Genomic DNA, 20,909 nt, shown 5'->3' with positions numbered 1-20,909 from the left:
ATGCTCAGAGAAACCTCTGCTGCAGACTGTGGGCTACTAACATTACGCACAACTATCACTACTGCTAAAAAGATACTTTTTGTGAGGAAACATTGACACAAGTCTTTGTTTGGTATAACAGCATTTTAGCTGTCATGGCTAGTCAGTTTTCTCTTGTCATAGTCCCACTTACTATAGTATGGCCCCATGCAAAATCTAAAAAACTGCCATTCAGTGCTATTATAAAGTATCATGTGCAACTAGAATGGAGCAAAACGAAAGGAGAACATGCAAAATGTGGAAAATAGTGGTGACTTACTGGTCTTCCAGGTGGTCCAGTAAGTCCAGTTTCACCTGGTGTCCCTGGGTGACCCTATAGCATGAACACAGACACACACACACAGTGCAAAGATTATAACTGGCACGAAAAAGGATTACACAAATGACTGACCCCATTAAGATTTGGTTAAAATAATGACATTAAAGGTCATTTTACAGTTTTCAAATATGACAATATGAGAGATGTGGACTTATGGACACAAACTCACTGTAAATGCTCAAAATTGAAGAAATAAAAATTAAGAAAATAAATTGCATACACATGTACGCATACTGGTGGGTCAAACATACCTCTGCAGAAATGATGTGTGTATTGGAAAGCCAATAGGGAAAGAGAATAACAGACAGCCCGAGGAGATGATTTTATATCAGAAAACATACAGCTTTTGGCTGCATTTCTCTTTTTTTATTGACCCTCATTTTTTGGTCGGGACATTTGTAGAAGCATAACTATATAATGGGGACTATTTTGGTCGGACTACTCAGAACAGCTGAGTGCAATAAAATCTACCCAATATGCAAAGCTATAGCAGTTGACAGTTCTGATGTCATACGTTCATGGGAATGAAACATAGATGCCTACAGTATGAGCTCTCTGTTAACAGCTATGGATGTCTGCTGCTCAGCTCCCTTCACTCTGAATGATGCAGTCTTTTCCAGAGGATCTGTTTCTGTTTTGCAGCTGAGGGAGCGAGCCAACGCAAAGTGTGTGAGTGTGTATGTGTGTGTGGTGAAGTCCTCAGAGAAATCCAGCTGGCTGTCTGCCGGCAGGAAACCTCTCTCTGTTTCAGCAAGAATGATGACTAAATTCTTATCTACTCCAGCACAGTCATATACATTAGATGGTCAATATAAAATAAAGACACTACATGACAAAGATGCCACTTGCTCTGTTTGAAAGAGTAAGTAAGTGTGTGACATGCCAGAGTAGAGCTCAAGAAACTTAAATGTCCTGCAGACTAAAAACAAACTATGGAGGATTATCGTTTTTCTCCATTTCTTTGTTCCTTTGAGCAAAGCCCAGTAGGATTGTCATTTAACCCTCTGAACCCCAAGTGGTTTCTGGGCATTTTTTGCACCTGTCACATTTTTACTCACCGTACGCTCATTTTTATTGCAATATAAAGTCCTACACCTCTATGGAAGCAATACGAACATGGCTGGAAGTGAAAATGTCTTTTGTGCAGTACTACAAAGTTAAAAAGCCAGGAATCAACATGAACAATATTTTTTCAAGTGTCCACAAGTGTTACCAATACTTAAAAACTAAATGCCGATTCTACGTACTATAAGTATTTTTCTACTTAGATTTTGTATTTGATTGCATGCTGAGCTCTGTCAAAGCACAGCCTGCAGTTCTACCCAGTTCTGGTAAAAAAGCCCCTGAATTACTGTGATATGATCATTGGTCACAACTGAGCCACTAATGACTTGAGGAGCTCAGAATTTTACATTTCTTACAGAATCTAGTGAAAGCAAAGAGTTTATTTTTGGATTTTTTAAAAAATTGAGACATGTTGAATAAAGTGATTTTGATTAAATATCCAGATTATAAGCATAAATTTGGGGCATTTCTCCATCACAGATGAATAGCTCAAGGATTTTTGGAAAGTTTAACAGTTTCTGGCTCTGTCTTTTAAAAGACAACATGCCTTTTAAGCCTGCTCACTAGATCTGGGGTTAAAAGAGTTAAGAGGAATCAGCTGTTCCTGTGCCAATTAAATACCATCAGGGATCTCCATCATTGGAAGGATCCACTGGAATTGTTTCCTTTGTTTAAACCAGCAGGACAGCTTCTTCTGGCTAGAGGCCTCCTGCCAAGTGCCAAACCACGGCTTAGAAAGATTGCTCTTATGTCATCCATAGAGTGACATGTTCTTGTGGTATTGACCCAACCCCACACGTCAGTATATTCCCATGGGAATAGCAGACAGTTTAGTTTAAGACGACCCTTTCTTCGGATTTCCTTAAAGACAAACCACTTTCTCCAGAAAATCACATGTAAGCTCATACTTTAGGAGCCTCAAATGCCGCTCTTTGTCAAACGGAAATCTCTCCTCTCTGTCATCGTCATTACAACTTACCGTTGATCCCTTTTCTCCAGGTGGTCCAGGAAGGCCCATCTCCCCTCGATCCCCCTGAAAATGGACAAGCACAATTTTCACTCTTCAAAGTCACATTAAGAGGACATCTCCAAAAAATTTATGGTCGGAACAAGACTTTTTTTAACCTTCTCTCCTGCCAGCCCTGCCTCTCCCACAGGTCCGATGAAACCCACCAAGCCCTGAAACACACAGACTCAATGTTAGATGGATGAATGGATGGATTTTTGGGGGATAAATGGCTTGGAAAAAGTACTGTTATTCAAAATAAAAAGCGGTAATGTCAGGGTTTTCTTACTCTTTCTCCCATGGGTCCAACTTTTCCTGTGATACCAGGCTCTCCCTGCAGAGACAAATATAATATTAGTCATGACTTTACAATAATTAACACAATATTCCTCTATATTTTAAGAGAAAGGAGGAGAAAAATAACAAGCGAGTGTGCTTTTATTCACCTTGACTCCCTCTGGCCCAACTTTCCCAGGAAATCCTTTTCTGCCCATTCTGCCCTGAAAAAATATGTAGCATAGAATGATGAATAGCCAATAACAGACATTCACTTGCCAGTTAATGCATCGTTAACATTCATCACAAAAAATTATGCGAGTATAAAGGATCTGTTTTCTACCAGATGACAGTTTGAAGAGCGAACTGAGGAGTAGCCTGCAGTTCACTGTACATGCAGCTGAAATAAGCATTGGCGTGTACAGGTAATGCTGACAGTACATCTTGGCAGGCCGTGAAAGTGTTCAATGACGGTAATGTTCCTCTTGCACAGACAGTAATTCCCGGGGTTAAGAGGGGATGGATGGAGGGGCGGTGGGGGGTTGGAGGTTCTGTCTAAGCCAAAACTCCTAAAGATTGAGTGACTCAATGATTCCAAAGTTTTAGTCCAGATAGGAGCACAGGCGAACCCTTTATTTCACCCAGATGCACAGAGTAAAAGCAGATTCTTGTTGTAAAATGAGAATTAATATGAGTTTTCCAGGATTTGCGGCTTCTTATCACCTGATACGTCTCACCACATTAAAAGAGTGAGAGAAATGCTTGGAGAATGAACACGCTTTGGACCACGAGAGTGAAGAAGAGCAAATGAAAAGGTGTGGGAGACAGCAAAAAAGAAAGGAAAGGACTAAAAGGCGAAGCGAGGGTGTCGTTCTTTCCAGAGTAGTGAAGCTAAAAGACAGCTAGCTGATGAGGTGGAGGAGTGGGAGGACCTGTGGCACCTGGCCAGAGATCAATCACAGCTCCAGGAGGAATGGTACACTGCTTCCTCTCGGATAGGGGATGAAGAGGGGGTGAGAGGATGAGGCAGGAGGGTGGAGGGAAAGAAAGTTAGTGGAGCGGAAAGAAGATAAAAACATGAAGAAAAGCAGGTAGCATCTGGGATAACGATTCTGAAAGTAGACCTATATTTGGAACAAGCCATTTTCTTCTTCATTCAGTGGATAATTGAGAAACAAAGTGATAAAAATCTATTTCTGCATTCGCACATTACCATTTCAAGCATTTTATGGCAGCTATAAATCTTGCCACCTATAAATATGTTGATGGCAGTTATCACCCCCTGGTGGCCGACAGCAGGGACTGCACCGTGAGTGGATGGATTAATCGTGCAGTGACAAGCTGCAATAACCTCTATAAAACCTCAAGCATAACTTCCCTCTAACGCGACCCAAGAAAAATCCATAATGACGACATACTTTATCACCTCAGATACATTTCAGATGAACTCTCCACTGTATTACAACAAATGTTTTGATGCAGAATTAAAGCTAATCAATGAAACAATACTTTCAGGCTTCACTACAAGCTGCTGAGAATAAAAGAGGGTGATGTAAAGCAAACAATGTACAAATCTTACAGAGATCCTCTTCCGTTTAGAGTGATATGTTGCAGTATAGTTTTACTGCAGACCACCATGCAAATGTTTTGTTGATTGTCAAGCTTGCAAACAGATTTAGTTTTATGCTGCAGTGGCATTTTCCATAGCCTGAGTCAAAGCTCTCTTTCACCATTTGATGATGAGTTTACCACAGATGTATACAGGATGAATCCACAGCACTGCTCATGGTAAATGCTTTGACCGTCTTTCATGGGAAACAGGTCAACCAAATATGCAACCTTTCCTCTATGACCAAACACACATTTACAACTTGTTATTCTTATATATATTATACTGGTGTGAACTGAACACACGAGTTCAGAGGCCTTCAATCTAAATCCCTTCTATCGTCTGTCTCTACTTCATTTCCACCAGGTGTTTATCTAATAGCTCACCTCGAGTCCTGTTGGGCCTGGTGGTCCAAGTGGGCCCTCGTCTCCCTGGAAACAGATGATATTGATCTTAGCATGACTTATGTTTGGGGACATAAAGAGTCCCTCAGTAAAGAAAAGGACCTTGTGTCGTAAAACTTTTAATGCCTTTCTGGCGCTTTGAGGTCGTTCTAATGTGGATGGTGTCTAACGGTCTTACCTCCAATCCAGGCACCCCTCGTGGCCCCGGTAAACCTCTGGCCCCTGGTTTTCCCTGGAGGGGTGAAAGGGCAGTAAAATTAATGCTAAGGTGTAAAGGTAAATGTAGCATTTACACATATGTTTTTAGCCACAGTAGCAGCATGACATAAGGGAAAGTAGCGTGGGACTGTTGGTCAGATTGGACAGTCATAAAAATTTGGGACGGACATTTATGGTCCCCTGAGGATGAATCCTAATGGCTTTAGTGATTCCCTGACACTTCCTAAAGGGGCATCATCAGGACATTTTTTAAAATTTGTCCAACAATTCAGTTTATAAAAAACACCTAATATTATCATCTGTATTATCTGAATGTTTAATGCAAATTGTTTAATGCTGGTATGCTAGCATTGAAATACGAATACATTTTGACAATGCACCAGCTTACACTTGCATTTACCTCAAAGAACTGTGGTGCCTCTGCTTGCATGGCTTTAACTCGTTAATCATGTTTTGTTTTGTATTTAGAAATAAACGCTAATTGATAGACTACTCAGCCACGATGACGGTTTTGCTCACCTTTGGTCCTTCAAGGCCATTCTCTCCCGGTGGTCCCATGTCACCAGGGAAACCCTGTCATGGTTAGCAAAGAATTAATCTCTACTGTCTCTGTGAAATACAGACGAACACACTGAATGCGGCAGTGAAGGCGTAAATACAAACCTCAGGGCCTGGTGGTCCAGGTGCACCATCAGGACCTCTTTCTCCCAGCTTGCCCTGCAGAAAAGATAAATAAAAACATGACAAATGTGAAATAGTTGTGTATGTTAGGAAAAAAATGTCCCTTTTTTGCAGAAAATTAGAAGAGGTGTTCAATAACATTTGCATATTTGTCCCACCAGCATTGCTTAGTACAAAGATTAAAGATAGTGGAAAACAGCTGGCTTGGCTTTGTCTAAAGGTAACAAAATCCCCTTTGCAGCACCTTAGAGGTTAAGTTGTTACCATTTACCACACATTTATTAACTTGTAGAAAAAGTGAACTGCAAACATGACAAAATAGTGGAATTATGGTGATAATGTGAGTTAAAATACAGCAAACAAAGGCATACGTGCACAGCATAAAACAGGCATAATAGAAACAAACATGTCTCCCCAAAAGATACAAATGAAAAAAGAAACAAAATAACATTAATTCAAAGACATCAGTTAAGTAAAACAGTGGAATGTAAATTGGAAAAGTTCGGCTGAGTGAGTTGCATTTAATAGTAAAATGTAAAGTATTCCAAAGATTAAGAGCAAAGACAGCAAATGCACAACCTGTCTTCATTTTAAAGCAGACCTTGGGAACATCTACACTGGTGATGAAAATTTCTTGGCTGAGTACAGGGACTTCTGACTCTAATGGTTACCTGGCAACCTCACGGTGACAATAAAACTTTAGGAAATCACTGCATCCAGCCAAGAAGTAGCCCTGTGTATAACCTCCTGTAAAAAGTTGTTGTTAGACTTGGAAACAGTATGGATTGAACAAATCTGATGTAAAGTGCTGGTAGGCAGATTTTTCTCCCTTTGGATAGAACCAAGCTAGCTAACTGTTTCCCTGCATTTCCAGTCCCAATGCTAAGCTAAGCTAAAGTGCTCCTGGCTGCAGCCTTCAACTGAATAGACAGACATTTGAGTTTTGTCTTCTGATCTAATCTTCTGACTGATTTCCCAAAATGTTCATTTTACATCAAAACAGCTCTGTCCACGTTTGAAAGTATTTCTGGTCATTAAAGCCAGATCAATACTAACCTGTGGTCCTGGTTTCCCACGGATGCCTGGTAACCCTGGAGCCCCCTGGATGCCCTGTCCAATACAAACAACGCACATAAAAACTAAGACAGACACTCAGACAGGATTCAGAAGCAAAAAACAGAACCTTGATTTCTTTTCAGAGGAGACAGACATTAGACATGCATGACTGGGCTCGGTATTCTGTTATCTCTTGGGGCCACTCTGTTCTATGATGGGTTCGATTTTGCTTTTGAGACAAATGTAGGGGGGTTTAACATAAGAATTTCCACAAGCTGGACAGCAGACATCTGGCTAAGTCGTTTAGCAAAAACACAGTTCTGCAACAAAAGATGTGTAACTGGGGATATGTGGAGGTTGTGTGCAGGACAGGGGTTGATGGGGTTAGAGAATGGAGAGTTTTGAGGACGTGTGAACATTTACAGCATGTCCAAATGTGCAGCAGAGGTGATCTACCTTGTCTCCTTTGAATCCAATCTCCCCTTGCTCTCCGGGAATCCCAACATCACCCTGACGGAGGAGACGAACACAGGCAGGATGACGGATGAAGTACGGACAGAAAGAGAGAAAAATGGAAGAACATTAGGGGGATCTGTAACCTTCGACTTTGACAATCACATTCAGCTTTTTTCAACAGACAATACCAATTAGCAGTATGTACATTAAGGACCACTCACACACAATGAATGTAGTTCACTGCATTAGCCAAGGTTTTCATGTGGTTTCAATCAGTCTTATGAAAGGCACTGACAGCAATTGCTCCATTGTGTTACACCACATGTTTTACAGATTGAGCCAGTAATCAACAGTTAGTACGGTAATTACAGAGTATTAATTGTTTGGACTCTTGTCTGATTAGCTTTGTTATCCATGCAGAGAGACAAGTTTCTAATGGTGGTGTTATCTTTTCTTCAGACTATTCATTAAGGAATTAAAGTGGGGGATTTTAAATATGACACATCACTAAGATCTCTTCTATCATCTGTAGATCTGGTATTTTGTGGTTTTATCTCCTTTAGGCTTGATGAATATATGGTGCACTGTTCTGGTTTTTACACGAGAAATGTCAGCCAATAACAGCAAATGCTAAAAAGGCATTTTCAAGTTTCTGTTTAAATCTATAGAATGTATTTATCTATTGTATGTCTGTTCATGTTGAGGTACTGTTGCGGAAACCTTTAAACAGTTCCCAAAACTCCCTTTGTCAAGGTATAACAGACCTGCATGGTCCTTAAATTGTGATTCTCTTTGCTTAAGGAGCTCATATTCAAAAACAATGATCAAATACATTAAAACACATTCAAACCTTCTGACATTGTCCCATTTATTTGTATTTTTTTCCCAAATTTTTACTGTGCATTTTTACTCTTTTATTTACTTTAGTCTTCTTTCATCAATCCATTGGGTTTCTTCATTTACCTTACAGGAGTGCTTTTAAAAATTAATTATAAAAGTGCTTTGTAGGTGTTTTATTTAAAGGCTTATATGTAACTTTTTCTTTAACTTTATTCCTGGCTGATGGTCTACCAATAAAGCGTGGGGTAGGTGTAGGTTTCTACGATGGATTTCACAAAAATGACACTAAAAGGATTAATACTGGTAGAAACAGGTCAAATTCATGTTTGAAATGTGACACTCATCAGAAGTTTGTGTCAGAAGTGTGGCTGAAGGTGGGACCTAATGAAAGCATGCTGGGTGTCTAAAGGTAGGCTACAATAGGATGCAAAGGAGAACATATCCATCACATGCTGCTCAGACACAGGCCAATAACAGGAATATTCAGATCACCTTATCACCTTTCAGTCCTGCTTCTCCTGGATTTCCGGGCACCCCCTGAAACAAGCACCGACAGATGGGTTAGAGAAGCATCTCCAAAGACAAACCTCACTGAAATTCTGTTCTCATGGCATTACTTTGTTTCATATCACACATAAAATCACTACACTACAATGCCGTCCAAACAAACTAATGCAATCTGTGGGTCCATCTGAAATTACCTTCAGTCCATTAGGTCCTGGAAGGCCCATCTCTCCCACAGGTCCCATATCACCCTGATGTTGTAAGAAGGAATAAATAAGAAACATTCAGCAATATCATGCATAAAATACAGATAAGCACATGACTCGGGCCCCTGACACTCCTTTAACAAACACACATACAATATCATCACACTTTGGGATTCATTAAATGAGAGAATAAGTCCATTGTCTTGCTTGCAGATCATCAGTGTGATTATCACACTGCACACAGCACAACAGACGATGATATACGACCGATTTTGGGAAGAAGGAACAGATCTTGCACTCAGAAGCCAAATTGTGTTTCATCTGAGGCCTTTATCAAAGAATGGCATTGGCTCAGTGTGTTAAACATTTGTCTCATTGCACAGCGTGGTATCTGCATTTCTGACAGAGCATGTTATTGAAGTCCTGCCCGCAAAAATGTCCCCCAAAACAAGTCACTTCATTTGGCATTGAAAGCTCAAAGGCAGAAAGGTTTCTTCTTCTATAGATGGGAAAATCTAATGCAATCTAATGCCTGAGAATGAAGTCATATCCTATTGGAGGGACTAAAAACAACAGGATCTGCTCTGTGGCTCCACTGCTGCAGAGCTATAGAGGGCACAAAAACATTTAACTTTTCCTATCAACAACAACATATTTCCCGCTCACAAATTGCAAGAAATGCATCAAGGAAAACAATTCTTTAGCTGAAACCAGGTTTCTGGATTTGTTATCAGTGTCTGCCACAGGGGGCACCCAGGTTCAATTCCTGGACGGTGCAAAAACCAGGATGAGAGGATGAGGGTTTGTTTACACGGACTGAGAATAAGATTTTACACTGATAAACAAATGCTGAATGCAAGAAGGGAAAAAACAAAGAGACATAAAAGCTGCACAGCTTCTCTCCCTCTTCCTTCTTCTGAATTGTGTAATTCTAAGTGACAGTTATCATCCAGATGCTTTCTTATTCAACAGTGGCCCAACTTCACCCAAAGCTGAAGGCCTGCAATCCCCAGAGAAGGGTGTTTGCATATTTATATCTTTGACGTTGAGCGCGGTGCTGCTGGTGTGTACTGTACATCACTGCTGTCGGATCAGATGGATGCAGCGGACACGAAGCTCAGACCAGAGCTGTAATCAGACAGTCCTCCAATTACAGGCCTACTACCACCACCGGTGGCCTAGAATAGACCGGGAGGAGCGGCAGCGACGGGTGAAGACGGGACACGACAAGGGAAACCAGGGAGACATTATAATCAGGGACAATTATGTGGCTGTCGGGCTGGGCAGGCAGGGAGGGCAAGGTGATGGGTGGGCAGGGTGAGGGGGGCAAGTTCCTGTCCAAAAATAGTTAATAAAAAAGGAGTTCAAGAAAGAATCAAGATGCACATTGTTAGCATATCTTTAATTGACTCAAACTGTCACGAGAGAAAGAAGAAGGGACAAATTGCATAATGTAGACTTCCATCTCCAAAAACCATCCGCTTTCACTATTTAAATATGTTTACAATGATAAAAAAAAAACCTACAGATGGTGGTTAGTTTCCTGCCAAAGTGGCTGGCAATGCGAATGATGATGGGAGCTAATTGAGGGTGTTTTTTCAATTAAGCAGGCATATTCGGTTTCATTTAAACATAGTTCTTAACAGCCATGTATTTATGGAATACGTGTTTGGGAAAAGCAGATGTTTAAAGTGACAGGAGCACGCACAAACTACATACAGAAATACACAAACTGCTACTCACAATAAGTCCAAGAACTCCGTTTGGACCGGGGGCTCCCATGTCACCCTAGACAGAGAGGAGGAGAGAGAGCAAGTGAGATGAAGGGAGAGGGAGAAGGAGCAAGTTTCATGGCTTATTGGCTCTTTTTTTTAAACAAACATGCTCAGAAGAGTGGCTCAGTGTTCATCTCAGCTTATGAGAGGGGGCTGTGTGCATGTGTGTGTGTTTGTACGTGTGTGTGTGTGTGTGTGTGTGTGTGTGTGTGTGTGTGTGTGTGTGTGTGTGTGTGTGTGTGTGTGTGTGTGTGTGTGTGTGTGTGTGTGTGTGTGTGTGTTTGTGTGGAGGGAGGTGTGTGCCCATCGTCCCACTGTGGCTTTTTCAAATATGCAGGTTCGTTCCACCTTGAAAAATGAAAGACAGCCAGAGACACAGAATTCTGTGCAGACATTCGTGGAGCTCAGAGGATGTTTCCTAATGATGTAGATCCACTGATTTGTTCTATAGAGACACCAACAGGTCAAAACTTCACTTTCATCCAGTGAAATATCTCAGCACAAACAAACATTGTGTCAAGACAATCTAATTAAGTGATTTTTCCTCTAGAGCCATCACGAGGTTGCCTTTTAAAGTGACATTTCTCAATAAATATGGATGGTTTGGTACATTTACATTGTATATTAACATGTTGGTAAACATGATGTCTACTGAGGCTACTTGACGGCTGAGTGGTTAGGGTGCACACCAAATGGGTTTTAATGCCCTAAGTTATCCTCGGTTTGACTCAAGGCCAGACTCTGCTGCACATCACTCTCTCATGCTCTCCTCCACATTTCCTGTCTCTACTCCAACTATTTATTAACCTTAATCCTACGGACTGTAGTACCTGAAGATCTGCCTTTTATCATATCTAACACGTGCTTTATTCTAGCATTCCAATTTTCATGACTTAATCAATCATTTTGTTCCTAATAACTTCATATCATTGTTTTGTGTTTCTGTTATTCCATTTCCATTTTGTGGGTCAACAGCACCCACTGCCAATGCAGTAATAATTAATAAACAGAACTTTTTATTAAGTTCTTAAACATGGGTTGTTCTTGAAATTATCACCCATTATTGGGTGGGGAGGCACTCTGTAAGACACACAGTAATTAAATATTAAAGTGGATTGTACTTGGGATAGAAGCTGCAAGAAGAATATATTACATTATTTATGTAACTAATAACATTTTGAGAAAGAAACAAGATATAATACATGACGCAAGATAAACATATTTTGCTGTGAAGATGGTTTCTTATAGGAAATTGTTGTTTGTGGTCTTGAACCCCATTTTGGTAATTTTTGTATGTTACATATGTTGGTAAGATGAGGGCTAAAGGCAAAAATGATTAGCATTAAGCTCAGTTCTCTACTTATGTATACCCTCACAGAGCCACTAGTGTATTTTTTTGCCCAATATTTTACATTTCTAAAGTTTAGGACACATAGTCTCCCTCTCAGACAACTTTCTCTTTTGTGCTCTTTTGTTTTGCACACTCTAAAAAATAATCTTTGGGCTCAACAACAGTTTGGATCTGTATTTTTCAACTGGGACAGTTTCTAATAAAATTATGTTCAACCAACAAACTACACTGAGTTACAGGAGTTAGGAATGTTTATTTACTACCTAATCAATGATTGGTAGCATAAATACAAGTTTTAAAGTTGATTACTCATAAAAAATCAAGTTGTTCCAAGTTGTATACAGAGTATTTAAAATATCAACAAGCATCTGTTAAGTCCAAAGCATCATCCACAATCTGATAGATGAGACTTATTCTCTAGAGAAATAAAAGCCTTTGGGCAAAGAAAGGAGTCATTAACAGTTTCGTTGCTTGATATACAGGGTTGAGCCATTGGAAAAGTCAGGGACGTGTGAGTGAAGTGTTTCCTTAAACATGAATGCACTTTATGTTTATTAAGTATTCCAGAGTGTGTGAGAGAGCAACTTGCTGACGTGTTTATGTTTTTCTTTTAGAGGTTTCCTCTCTGACTGATGAGGTGCTACATTTGTAAGACTGACAGCAAATATCCAAAAATAGTAAAAACGCTGCGATAAAATTATCCGACGTCTTCCATATGGACACAAACATGCAACAGAAAGTGTTTGCTGACCCATCGTTGCTGAACAAGGAACAATTACTCAAAATGACATCCTATTACATCATTTACTGGTCTTGGATATCACCTCCTAATAATACAGTATGTGTGTGTTGGTGGCCAGTTTACAGCGCTGAACGGAAAAGGTTGCATTTGAAACTTGCCGCCCCACCAATGCTACAGGTTTTTGAAAATGAGTGCCAAGGAAAATATCTACAACAGTGGAACGCATGGGATGAAATTGAATACAAGTAGTGAAGTGTGTCCAGAGCAACTTCAAAAACACACACACACAAAAAAGAGGCAAACTGCTGGACTGCCAGATGATTTAACCACCGGCGTTGGCAAAAAGTCACAGCACTAAAACACCAGGGGGCTTTGTGAGTGCATGTGTGTGTGAAACCACTGCTCTGTGTTTGTGTGTGTGGGCATGTGGATTGGTTTTGTATTTAGGTGTGTGAGTAACAGAGTGTGTAACATACTGGCTCTCCATCTGGTCCAGGTGGTCCTCTTTCCCCAAAGTCCCCTGGAAACCCCTGAGAACAGAGAGACAAACTTTTATGTTTGGCTGCCCACAATCTCAGATATCCACTATATTTTTTTTGCAGGTCTGCTCTATTACAGCTGTAACAACTGATTTTTTTTGCCACATGGGGGCAGAAGAAAGTTGGAAATGCAACATTTTTTTGATGTTGGACAGACATTTATGAAACAACATTAGTTCAACCCTCTGAAACCCAAAACTCGTCGGCAGGTTTAAAAGGCACGTTAGCCTAAATATAAATTGCCAGAGTGACACCATTTATCAGTATTAAACTCTAACAATACAAAGAATCTTGGTTTATCAACTTTCCAATGGTATTTGAACTGATGTCCAGCTCTGAAAATTAGCCAAACCAAAAAATTATGATACTACATCAAAATCACTCTATTGTACAGGTGCAGCTTAAAAATGTGACACAAATTAACACATTGCAGTAACAATAAAAAGATTCTTGCTCCTCAGTGCAATCAAAAAAAAAAAGACTGTTACCAACTGTTTTTGGCCTGAACTAGACTGAACTGCAGGACGTGTTAGGGAACAAATGTGAAAACAATTTTTTGAAAAAGCAATAAAATATCCGCAGTACATAGAGTCACCATCTTTTCCAGTATTGGTTACATCCGTGGGTAATTGGAAAAGTCGAAAATATTTAAAGAAATTAAATTTAAGTTTTTTTACTTCAGTTTTTTCTTGTTTTTTATGAATAGGATTAGTGGCATTATATTATATTGTTATACTGCAGAAAATGCATTCCTGAATTATCTCTACTTATAGCCACGGTTGTACTGTTTCCATAGTTCTGCAATACTTTATACTGCAGTAAAATGAGCCCACAGTGAATAAAAATGTGCCAGGAGTAAAACATGGCCTGAAACTGCTTGGGGTTCAGAGGGTCAACTTTCTTTTTTGTTCTGTTTTTGGTTCTCCTGAACAAAATATCAGGCGTTTTTGTTTGCTAATTTAAGGTTTGTACAGGCACTTATTAGAATCTATTCTCTGACAACAACTGACTGCTGCTGCACGACACTGTGAGATAACCAAAATAGTAAAGCTGCAGACTGCATACCCAAAAGAATGAGTTGAAAGATGGTGATAAACTCTGTACAGCTGAGGTGACCTGCAAATGGGTAATAATTCTCTTGGGGTTCATCACCACAAGTCGTTGGTGATATGAAAATATTTTGGTTACAGCTTCTTTAATCTACAGCAGACATTTTTAAATGTAATAGTAATTGCATTTATTGTGAAAATACTGCTGCAATAACAATATTTGCATTGGAGAAGAGTGTGTTTAGGTTACAGTCCTTCAGAACCATCAGTGCAAATGTAGAATAAAATCATTACGTCTTTACCACCGAGTCAATTTCACAGAAAGCATTCTCACAGATACTGCTGACTGCTACACAACCAGGAGTTCTACTACTGTAATAGCAGGGCAATTAAAATAATTTCAGAGTCAAATGTAATGTTAAGCATATAGTAATTTAAAATATGTACAAAATAAGAGCATAATGACCCCATTAAAAGCATTAAATCTATCAGCTGTAGGGTGTGGGCAGCCAGCTGCTCTACTTAGACTGAGCACACTTTCTAAATGCAACAAGAGAGAGCAAGAGCCAAGTAATTATTCTGTCCATTTAGCACTAAACGACAAGCTAATCTGAGCTATGCTAACAGTTGGTGGTGCAGCAAAGAGAAACCACATTTGCAGAAAGCACGAGGGCCAATGCACTTTAAACCGAGACCATTGAGACACACTCATAATGGCTGGGTGCTGCTATTCTGGCCTCAGTGTATTGTTTCAAAATGCTCATTACCGTTACCTCCACAAAATGTCAGTTATTTTTGTAAGGGCAGCGATGATTTAGATATGCAGCATGTATATTTATTTTAATCTGTGACTCAACTTAGACGTACAATCTGCTGACTAAATGTAACTCTTTGTATTTGAGCCTGTAGTTTATTTTTTGTGGAGAGTCAGTCCGGGACAATTTTGTCATTTCAACCTCATATTCAAACAATAATAAATCCCTGTGACTGATGTTATGTAAATGTTCACCTATCAATCCATCCCATCAGACCAGTGAGGCAATTATACCAAAACTAAATGTTGCAATTGTACAGTGTGAGAAACAGCTCTTTTCTGTCCCCGTTCGGCTTCTGGAGGAGATTTAAAATGCCCCAAAAAACACATTAAAATAAGATCAATGCGATTCATGAATCTGCTTTATGGTTATAAGAAATTGTGCACGTTGTAGGAAGAAAATCTATGAAGCATGACAGTGACCCAAAAGATGAATCATACAGATGTCACTGCTGCTGTACAAACTAAGGACAAATGTGGGAAACGCAGCTTTGCCAAGTACTTAAACAGTCTTTGAGGAGAGTCACATTAGGTTTTAGTGTATCCTAACTTTTACATGAAGTCAGACAACCCTTTTCATCAGCTTCAGCTTCAAATCAAACAACAGTAGTACTCACTATCTGACAACAGTTTGATGTGCAGGAACTGTAACTGATGAGTCTGATAAAGTCAACCAAAGCCAAACAAATAAAAGCACAAAAGTCTAAATGAGGAACTGTTCGCAAATACAGTTTGGAACTTTTTGTTCTGTTTTAGGTGAATCTACTCCCTCGTCACATTTTGGGAGATTGTGCGTCTGTGTGTGTGTTTCCTCGACAGAGTGCTGTGGTTATGGCCATTAAAATGTCTGGCTCTGGTTCGTGTGTTTCTTCTCTTCTTTGTCCTCCATCAGGGAGCCAAAGGATGATCTCTCAGGGATCATCCTGTCAAGTGACCTAGCTTTCCATTTTCCGTACAAGAGCTCAGAAATCAGTAGACAATGATCTGTTTTCCTAGTCGGGTGTCCTCATCAAAATTTCAGGACTTCTCTGCTTACTATCTTTTCCAAGATAATACTGTTGAGTACAAATATGCATAAATAATGTTATGCAGACATGGTAGCATTGTTTTCCTTTCTGTCTTTTGAAGCAGAGCTGCTGCCATCATAAAAAATCATGCAGAACGAAAAGACCGAAATGCGATGACAGCACTTTCATTTTATATGTCCTGAGCCAAAACTGTGAAATAACCTTCAGGTTTTCATGGCAGAAAAGCATCTTTAAAACTTCTCAGGAGTCTTATAAGGCAGCTTTTTTGAAGTGAGGAGAACCCACACACGCCCACAATATATATCAAATTCAAAAAAGCCCCACAAATGGTGAATGTGTGTCCACATCTACTTCCTAAACATTCGCCTAATTACAGAATAAGCTTCTCTTCTGAAAGCCTCACACTGAGCGGACACTGGCTTGCGTGTGTGCAGACGTTTTGGCCTATAAATGCCTTATTTACTGAAAAACCAATAAGCAACAGCTGCAGAATGATCTCAGCAGTGTGTTTTCAGGGTTACACACTCTTTCTTAAACACTGTCAAACTGACTTTGAACACTATCTGACACACACAACAGAACCGACGGCTTCCTCCAAATGGCTTGGCTCCATGCTGGGGGGGACCAAAAGCCCTTCACTCCAACAAAAGCCTTTTTCTTGTTGCATCCAAGACCCCGACATGCGGCTGGTGGGACTCCACTGTATTGAAGCTGCAGTTAACCCTTCCAACAGCCATGGAAATACTGAGCTGGCTCAAACAATGACGTAAATGCAGACCTTATAAATTTTCACATGTGTAGGTGTTGGAGTGTTTGCACCAAAAGCCTGCAATATGACCCAAATAAAGGAATTTTATATAACTTCAGCAAAAATTGATTTCATTGCCTCACTGGAGTGGGGAGCTGAGCGTGCAGCCTTAAAAAGTTATGATCAAATGTTTAATGAAAACAATAAAGTAATATATTGATTTAAACGTTGTTTGACGTGTGTCTTCATTTTCCAAAGTCAGTAATCAAAAGTCACTAATAACACATGACACATTCAAGTCAACAGGTTCAGCACAATTCATCACACATCAAGAAGATTATCTGTAAAGTATGTTGAGACAAAACTTTACCGGCCTACCCATCTTGCCCCTCTTCCCTGGTTCACCGGGGATGCCCTGAAAATCCAAACAGAAAGAGAACAGAATAGAAAAACAGAGCAGAAAAGGGCAAAGAAGACAGAAAAACAAAGAAGAAAGAGAAAGTCAGACATTATGTACAAACCATATCAAAACCAAAACATAACACTCTTAGGCATAACTGATCCAAGCCCAAAACACACAATTAAAAAGCCATAGCTGTAAGCCTCTCTCATGTCCTGCTTCAACAGATGTGACTGCAGCCTATCTAACATTCTTCCAGCTTGTTATGAGGGATTCAGGCCTTCATTTCGTACATGCATGTGTTGAATAAACACAGGTTTCTCCTGGGACTAGAGGGTCGGACACTGTCTGTTGTGTGTGCGGCTAAAGGTATGAACCATCTTGCTGGCTGGCAATGGAGGGGTCACGATTACAGCCTGCACAGCGCTGACGCAACCCCCTGGAGCATGTCATAAGTAGGCTAATCACTGCATGTTTTAGAGGCGGTACAAAAGGAGGAGGCCTTGATGAGTTCAGGCCGTTCAAAGGCTCAAAGAGGGGGGCTTTTATCATATGAGTCATCAACACTCCCACAGCTTAATACAGCAGCATCTCGGACAGCTGGGACTGTTTCTCACATTATAACAACAACAAGACAGCTGAGTGAAACGGCAGGAGAGACATTACTGTCATCTCATAGGGCCATTAGCTGGCTTCACTTGGTGAGTGCACATGGTTCGCAGTTTTTGGCTGTGCTGGTGAGAAATATAGATTTGAAAAGAACTCACTCTTTCGCCATCAGGCCCAGGCAGGCCAAAAAGGCCAGGGATTCCAATGAAACCCTGCAGGAGAGGAGAGGTGAGGAGGGAGAATGACAGGAGAAGGAGGAGAGAGGAGGGATACCAATGTGAGTATTTGGGTGGAATAAAAGCAGTAGTAAGAACGGTGACTTCCATCGGTTCTAGGGCTGGGTTTCAGTGGCCGACGGTCCAGCATGGATTATGATGGGCTTCCATGAAGAACCAAGCCATGAGGCAAGTGTATATGCCCATGGACTGCATGGTGCTGGCTTCCACGATGTAGTCCAAGGGCACATACCCTCACGCCAGGGATCTCTGAAGATAGCCAGGACATCACACTGGGCTGTCAGTACAGTGGAGACACACACAGAGGAAAACAAGCACAAACACCACAGTTGAACACCAGAGGAACAGTTGAGATGCTAGTTACAGGCGAGCGTGAGTTGAGCAAGTTCACACATTACGGAATATGCTGCAAAAAGAGAGGGCAGAACATGTAGAAAGGTGGCTCAGCGCGAGAGAGAGGGGACTAGAATGCCTTCTTAAGACAGCAGGGCCTCATACGGAGCTTAAACAGGAAATTCCAGCCAGTGGGGGCAGGGGAGGCTTTGGAACAGCCAAGGAGAGCTGATAAAGAACCTTTATTGGAACGCAACATAAAAATCACTTTGTGTCCGTGAAGCATGTGTTTCTTTGTTTGTGTACCTAAAGGGTGTGTGTTTGCATGCAGAGGCTTATCAACAGCCAGTCTTTCAGTAAGTGTCTGTGTACAGTAACACAACGTTTACATTATAAGTAAAGGCTCCGATGTTTAGCATACTATTAATAGTGGCACACACTGGGTGGGTGTGTATGAATGTCTTCATGTGTGCAGAGGTGGATGCTGGTGCACTTAAGTACACGCATGCTTTCATACATGCATGCATCTGGAAGTTCAAAGTATACACACATGCTGTCATGCAACACCAGGTTTACTGCAACAAATTAGTGCGAGACCCCTGATTAAATAACTTTCTGTGTGTTTAAACGCAGAGTTAGAGCATTTTTTGATAAATAATGGGAGGTAAAAAGTGTCAGTAAGCTGTCAGGTTGACAGCCTTGCCTATAAGCATATTCAGTGATCCTGTCAAAGCACTAATGATAGTCATTTACACTGATAAAGTCAAATTTGAGCAGCGCATTTGATAGAAAGAAGCTGAGTGTCCTTACCCGAACGCCTTTAGGCCCTACTGGTCCTATAGGCCCTGGTAAACCCTGAAAACCAAAGACAGGAGCTTTATTTTAACAGCTCAGCATTGTCACTAGAGCAACAATGCTGAGTATATCTAAATTATTTGGCCATGTCAAGCCAAGTCTACTACTTACATAATATGTAAATACCATGATGCAGTACAGACATGTGTCTTAAAATCCTGATACAGTTCAAAAACACCACCGACCCTCCATAGAACAAATTGACATAACAGCAAGACCCCTGTGCAAAATGCTGTAATACAAGTCTAGCTATGTGATCAAGACTCCAACGGAGCATCAGAATTAAATCTGAGGGTGTAGCTTGTGATGTCAAAGTTTAGTCGTAAAATATTCCAGCCTCTCTGTACAGTATTTACCCAAATATATTTAAATCATCTGTTCAGCATAACCCAATTCCACTTGGCCCTGTGCCCTTACTATGGCCCTGACTACAACTGTACCAGTCACAGCAGAGGATTTACTGCACCTGCCTGCCAGGATAACCTTTGGCACCTGGGCTTCCGACTGGACCTTGCTCTCCCTGCAGGGAAGAAAGAGACACAGAGAGGGAGAGAGAAGTGAGAGGGTGAGGGAGAGGGTGGCTGATCAAAATTACGGTAACACCAACACACAGGCAGGTCATTCTGAACAGTATGAGAGAGGTAGAGGCAGAGCAGAGTGGAGGAAATGCAGCGAAATGAGCCAAGTATGAGAACATGGATGTGTTTGCTTTCCATCAAAGTGGACCTGAGAGTGCAGGTACAGTTACCTGTTGCACTACCATCATCATACAAATCTGTATGTATAATTTTATTAGCACTGAGCTTGTTTGCTTGTTTTTCTAGTGTTCGAGGTGCACAAATATACTGTGTGCCATTAGACAATATACATGTGTTAACTGTCAGACATTTTGCTGCACCATTCATGTTCACAGCTATCTAGATGTAATATCTCTGATTGCATTAGATCATAAGTCAAGAAAACATTTCAATTCAATATGTAGGACTGGTTTATAAGTTTGGTATATGACAGTTAAACATGGCACCATAGACACAGCCTATGCACAGTTGTAGATGTGCACAACATGAGGATAGATAAAGCAAAAAAGTAGATTAATATTACACACACACACACGCACGCACGCACGCACGCACACACACACACATATATATATATTGCCATATGAATGGAACATAACTGAATATGAATTCTAAAGCATATTCTATCAGGGCCACATATGCGTGTGGGTCTGGTGACCCAAAACATAAAAAGAAGGAAAAATAATACATTTGTCAAATTTTATGTTCACATTCTTCACAATTGTTATTTTTTTCAGTTAATCTATATTTCATCTGCGATCACCATGTATCAGTATTACAGTGTAAAGTTGCATATCCATTTCACCAGTAGTATAAGTATGATTAATATACCATAGAGGGGAAATGGGGACATGTTATCACTGGGGATGGGCTCATGTTTCAGGGTCTGATACTGCTGACAGTTGGTTACTGTAGTTTTGGTAAAAGGCCCTTAGCTTTGACAATATATACACGTCTTTTCAACAAATGTTTAAACACTAAAATGCAGATCAAAGTACTGTGTTGCAAATGTTGCTTAGGTACAAGTATAGCATGTTATATTATTATTATAGTATATTATCAGTAAAGTGTAGTTTTAAAGTACTCAAAATGGTCTTTAAAATAATATACATAATATTATCCTTACTGATATTTATGATTTACATTTTACTGCTGTAGTTAGTCAAGGTGAG

At 40.3% G+C, this 20,909-nt stretch overlaps 1 protein-coding gene across 1 annotated transcript in view; it reads right to left on the bottom strand.

The window, feature by feature from the left end:
- col27a1a (collagen, type XXVII, alpha 1a) overlaps positions 1-20,909 on the bottom strand; it is a 77,145-nt gene that overhangs the window by 19,846 nt on the left and 36,390 nt on the right. The window contains exons 9-27 of the mRNA XM_023272217.3: positions 19,626-19,679; positions 19,115-19,159; positions 17,894-17,947; positions 17,097-17,141; positions 13,025-13,078; positions 10,424-10,468; positions 8,672-8,725; positions 8,463-8,507; positions 7,131-7,184; positions 6,675-6,728; positions 5,601-5,654; positions 5,457-5,510; positions 4,897-4,950; positions 4,701-4,745; positions 2,876-2,929; positions 2,719-2,763; positions 2,549-2,602; positions 2,403-2,456; positions 299-352 (exon numbers count right to left, since the gene is read on the bottom strand). Coding sequence (XP_023127985.2) covers positions 299-352; positions 2,403-2,456; positions 2,549-2,602; positions 2,719-2,763; positions 2,876-2,929; positions 4,701-4,745; positions 4,897-4,950; positions 5,457-5,510; positions 5,601-5,654; positions 6,675-6,728; positions 7,131-7,184; positions 8,463-8,507; positions 8,672-8,725; positions 10,424-10,468; positions 13,025-13,078; positions 17,097-17,141; positions 17,894-17,947; positions 19,115-19,159; positions 19,626-19,679 — 972 coding nt within the window. The remainder of the gene's footprint in view (positions 1-298; positions 353-2,402; positions 2,457-2,548; positions 2,603-2,718; positions 2,764-2,875; positions 2,930-4,700; positions 4,746-4,896; positions 4,951-5,456; positions 5,511-5,600; positions 5,655-6,674; positions 6,729-7,130; positions 7,185-8,462; positions 8,508-8,671; positions 8,726-10,423; positions 10,469-13,024; positions 13,079-17,096; positions 17,142-17,893; positions 17,948-19,114; positions 19,160-19,625; positions 19,680-20,909) is intronic.

This window comes from Amphiprion ocellaris, chromosome 17 (assembly GCF_022539595.1).
Source record: "Amphiprion ocellaris isolate individual 3 ecotype Okinawa chromosome 17, ASM2253959v1, whole genome shotgun sequence".
Lineage (NCBI taxonomy): Eukaryota > Metazoa > Chordata > Actinopteri > Pomacentridae > Amphiprion > Amphiprion ocellaris.
This window is presented reverse-complemented; position numbering and strand designations above follow the sequence as displayed.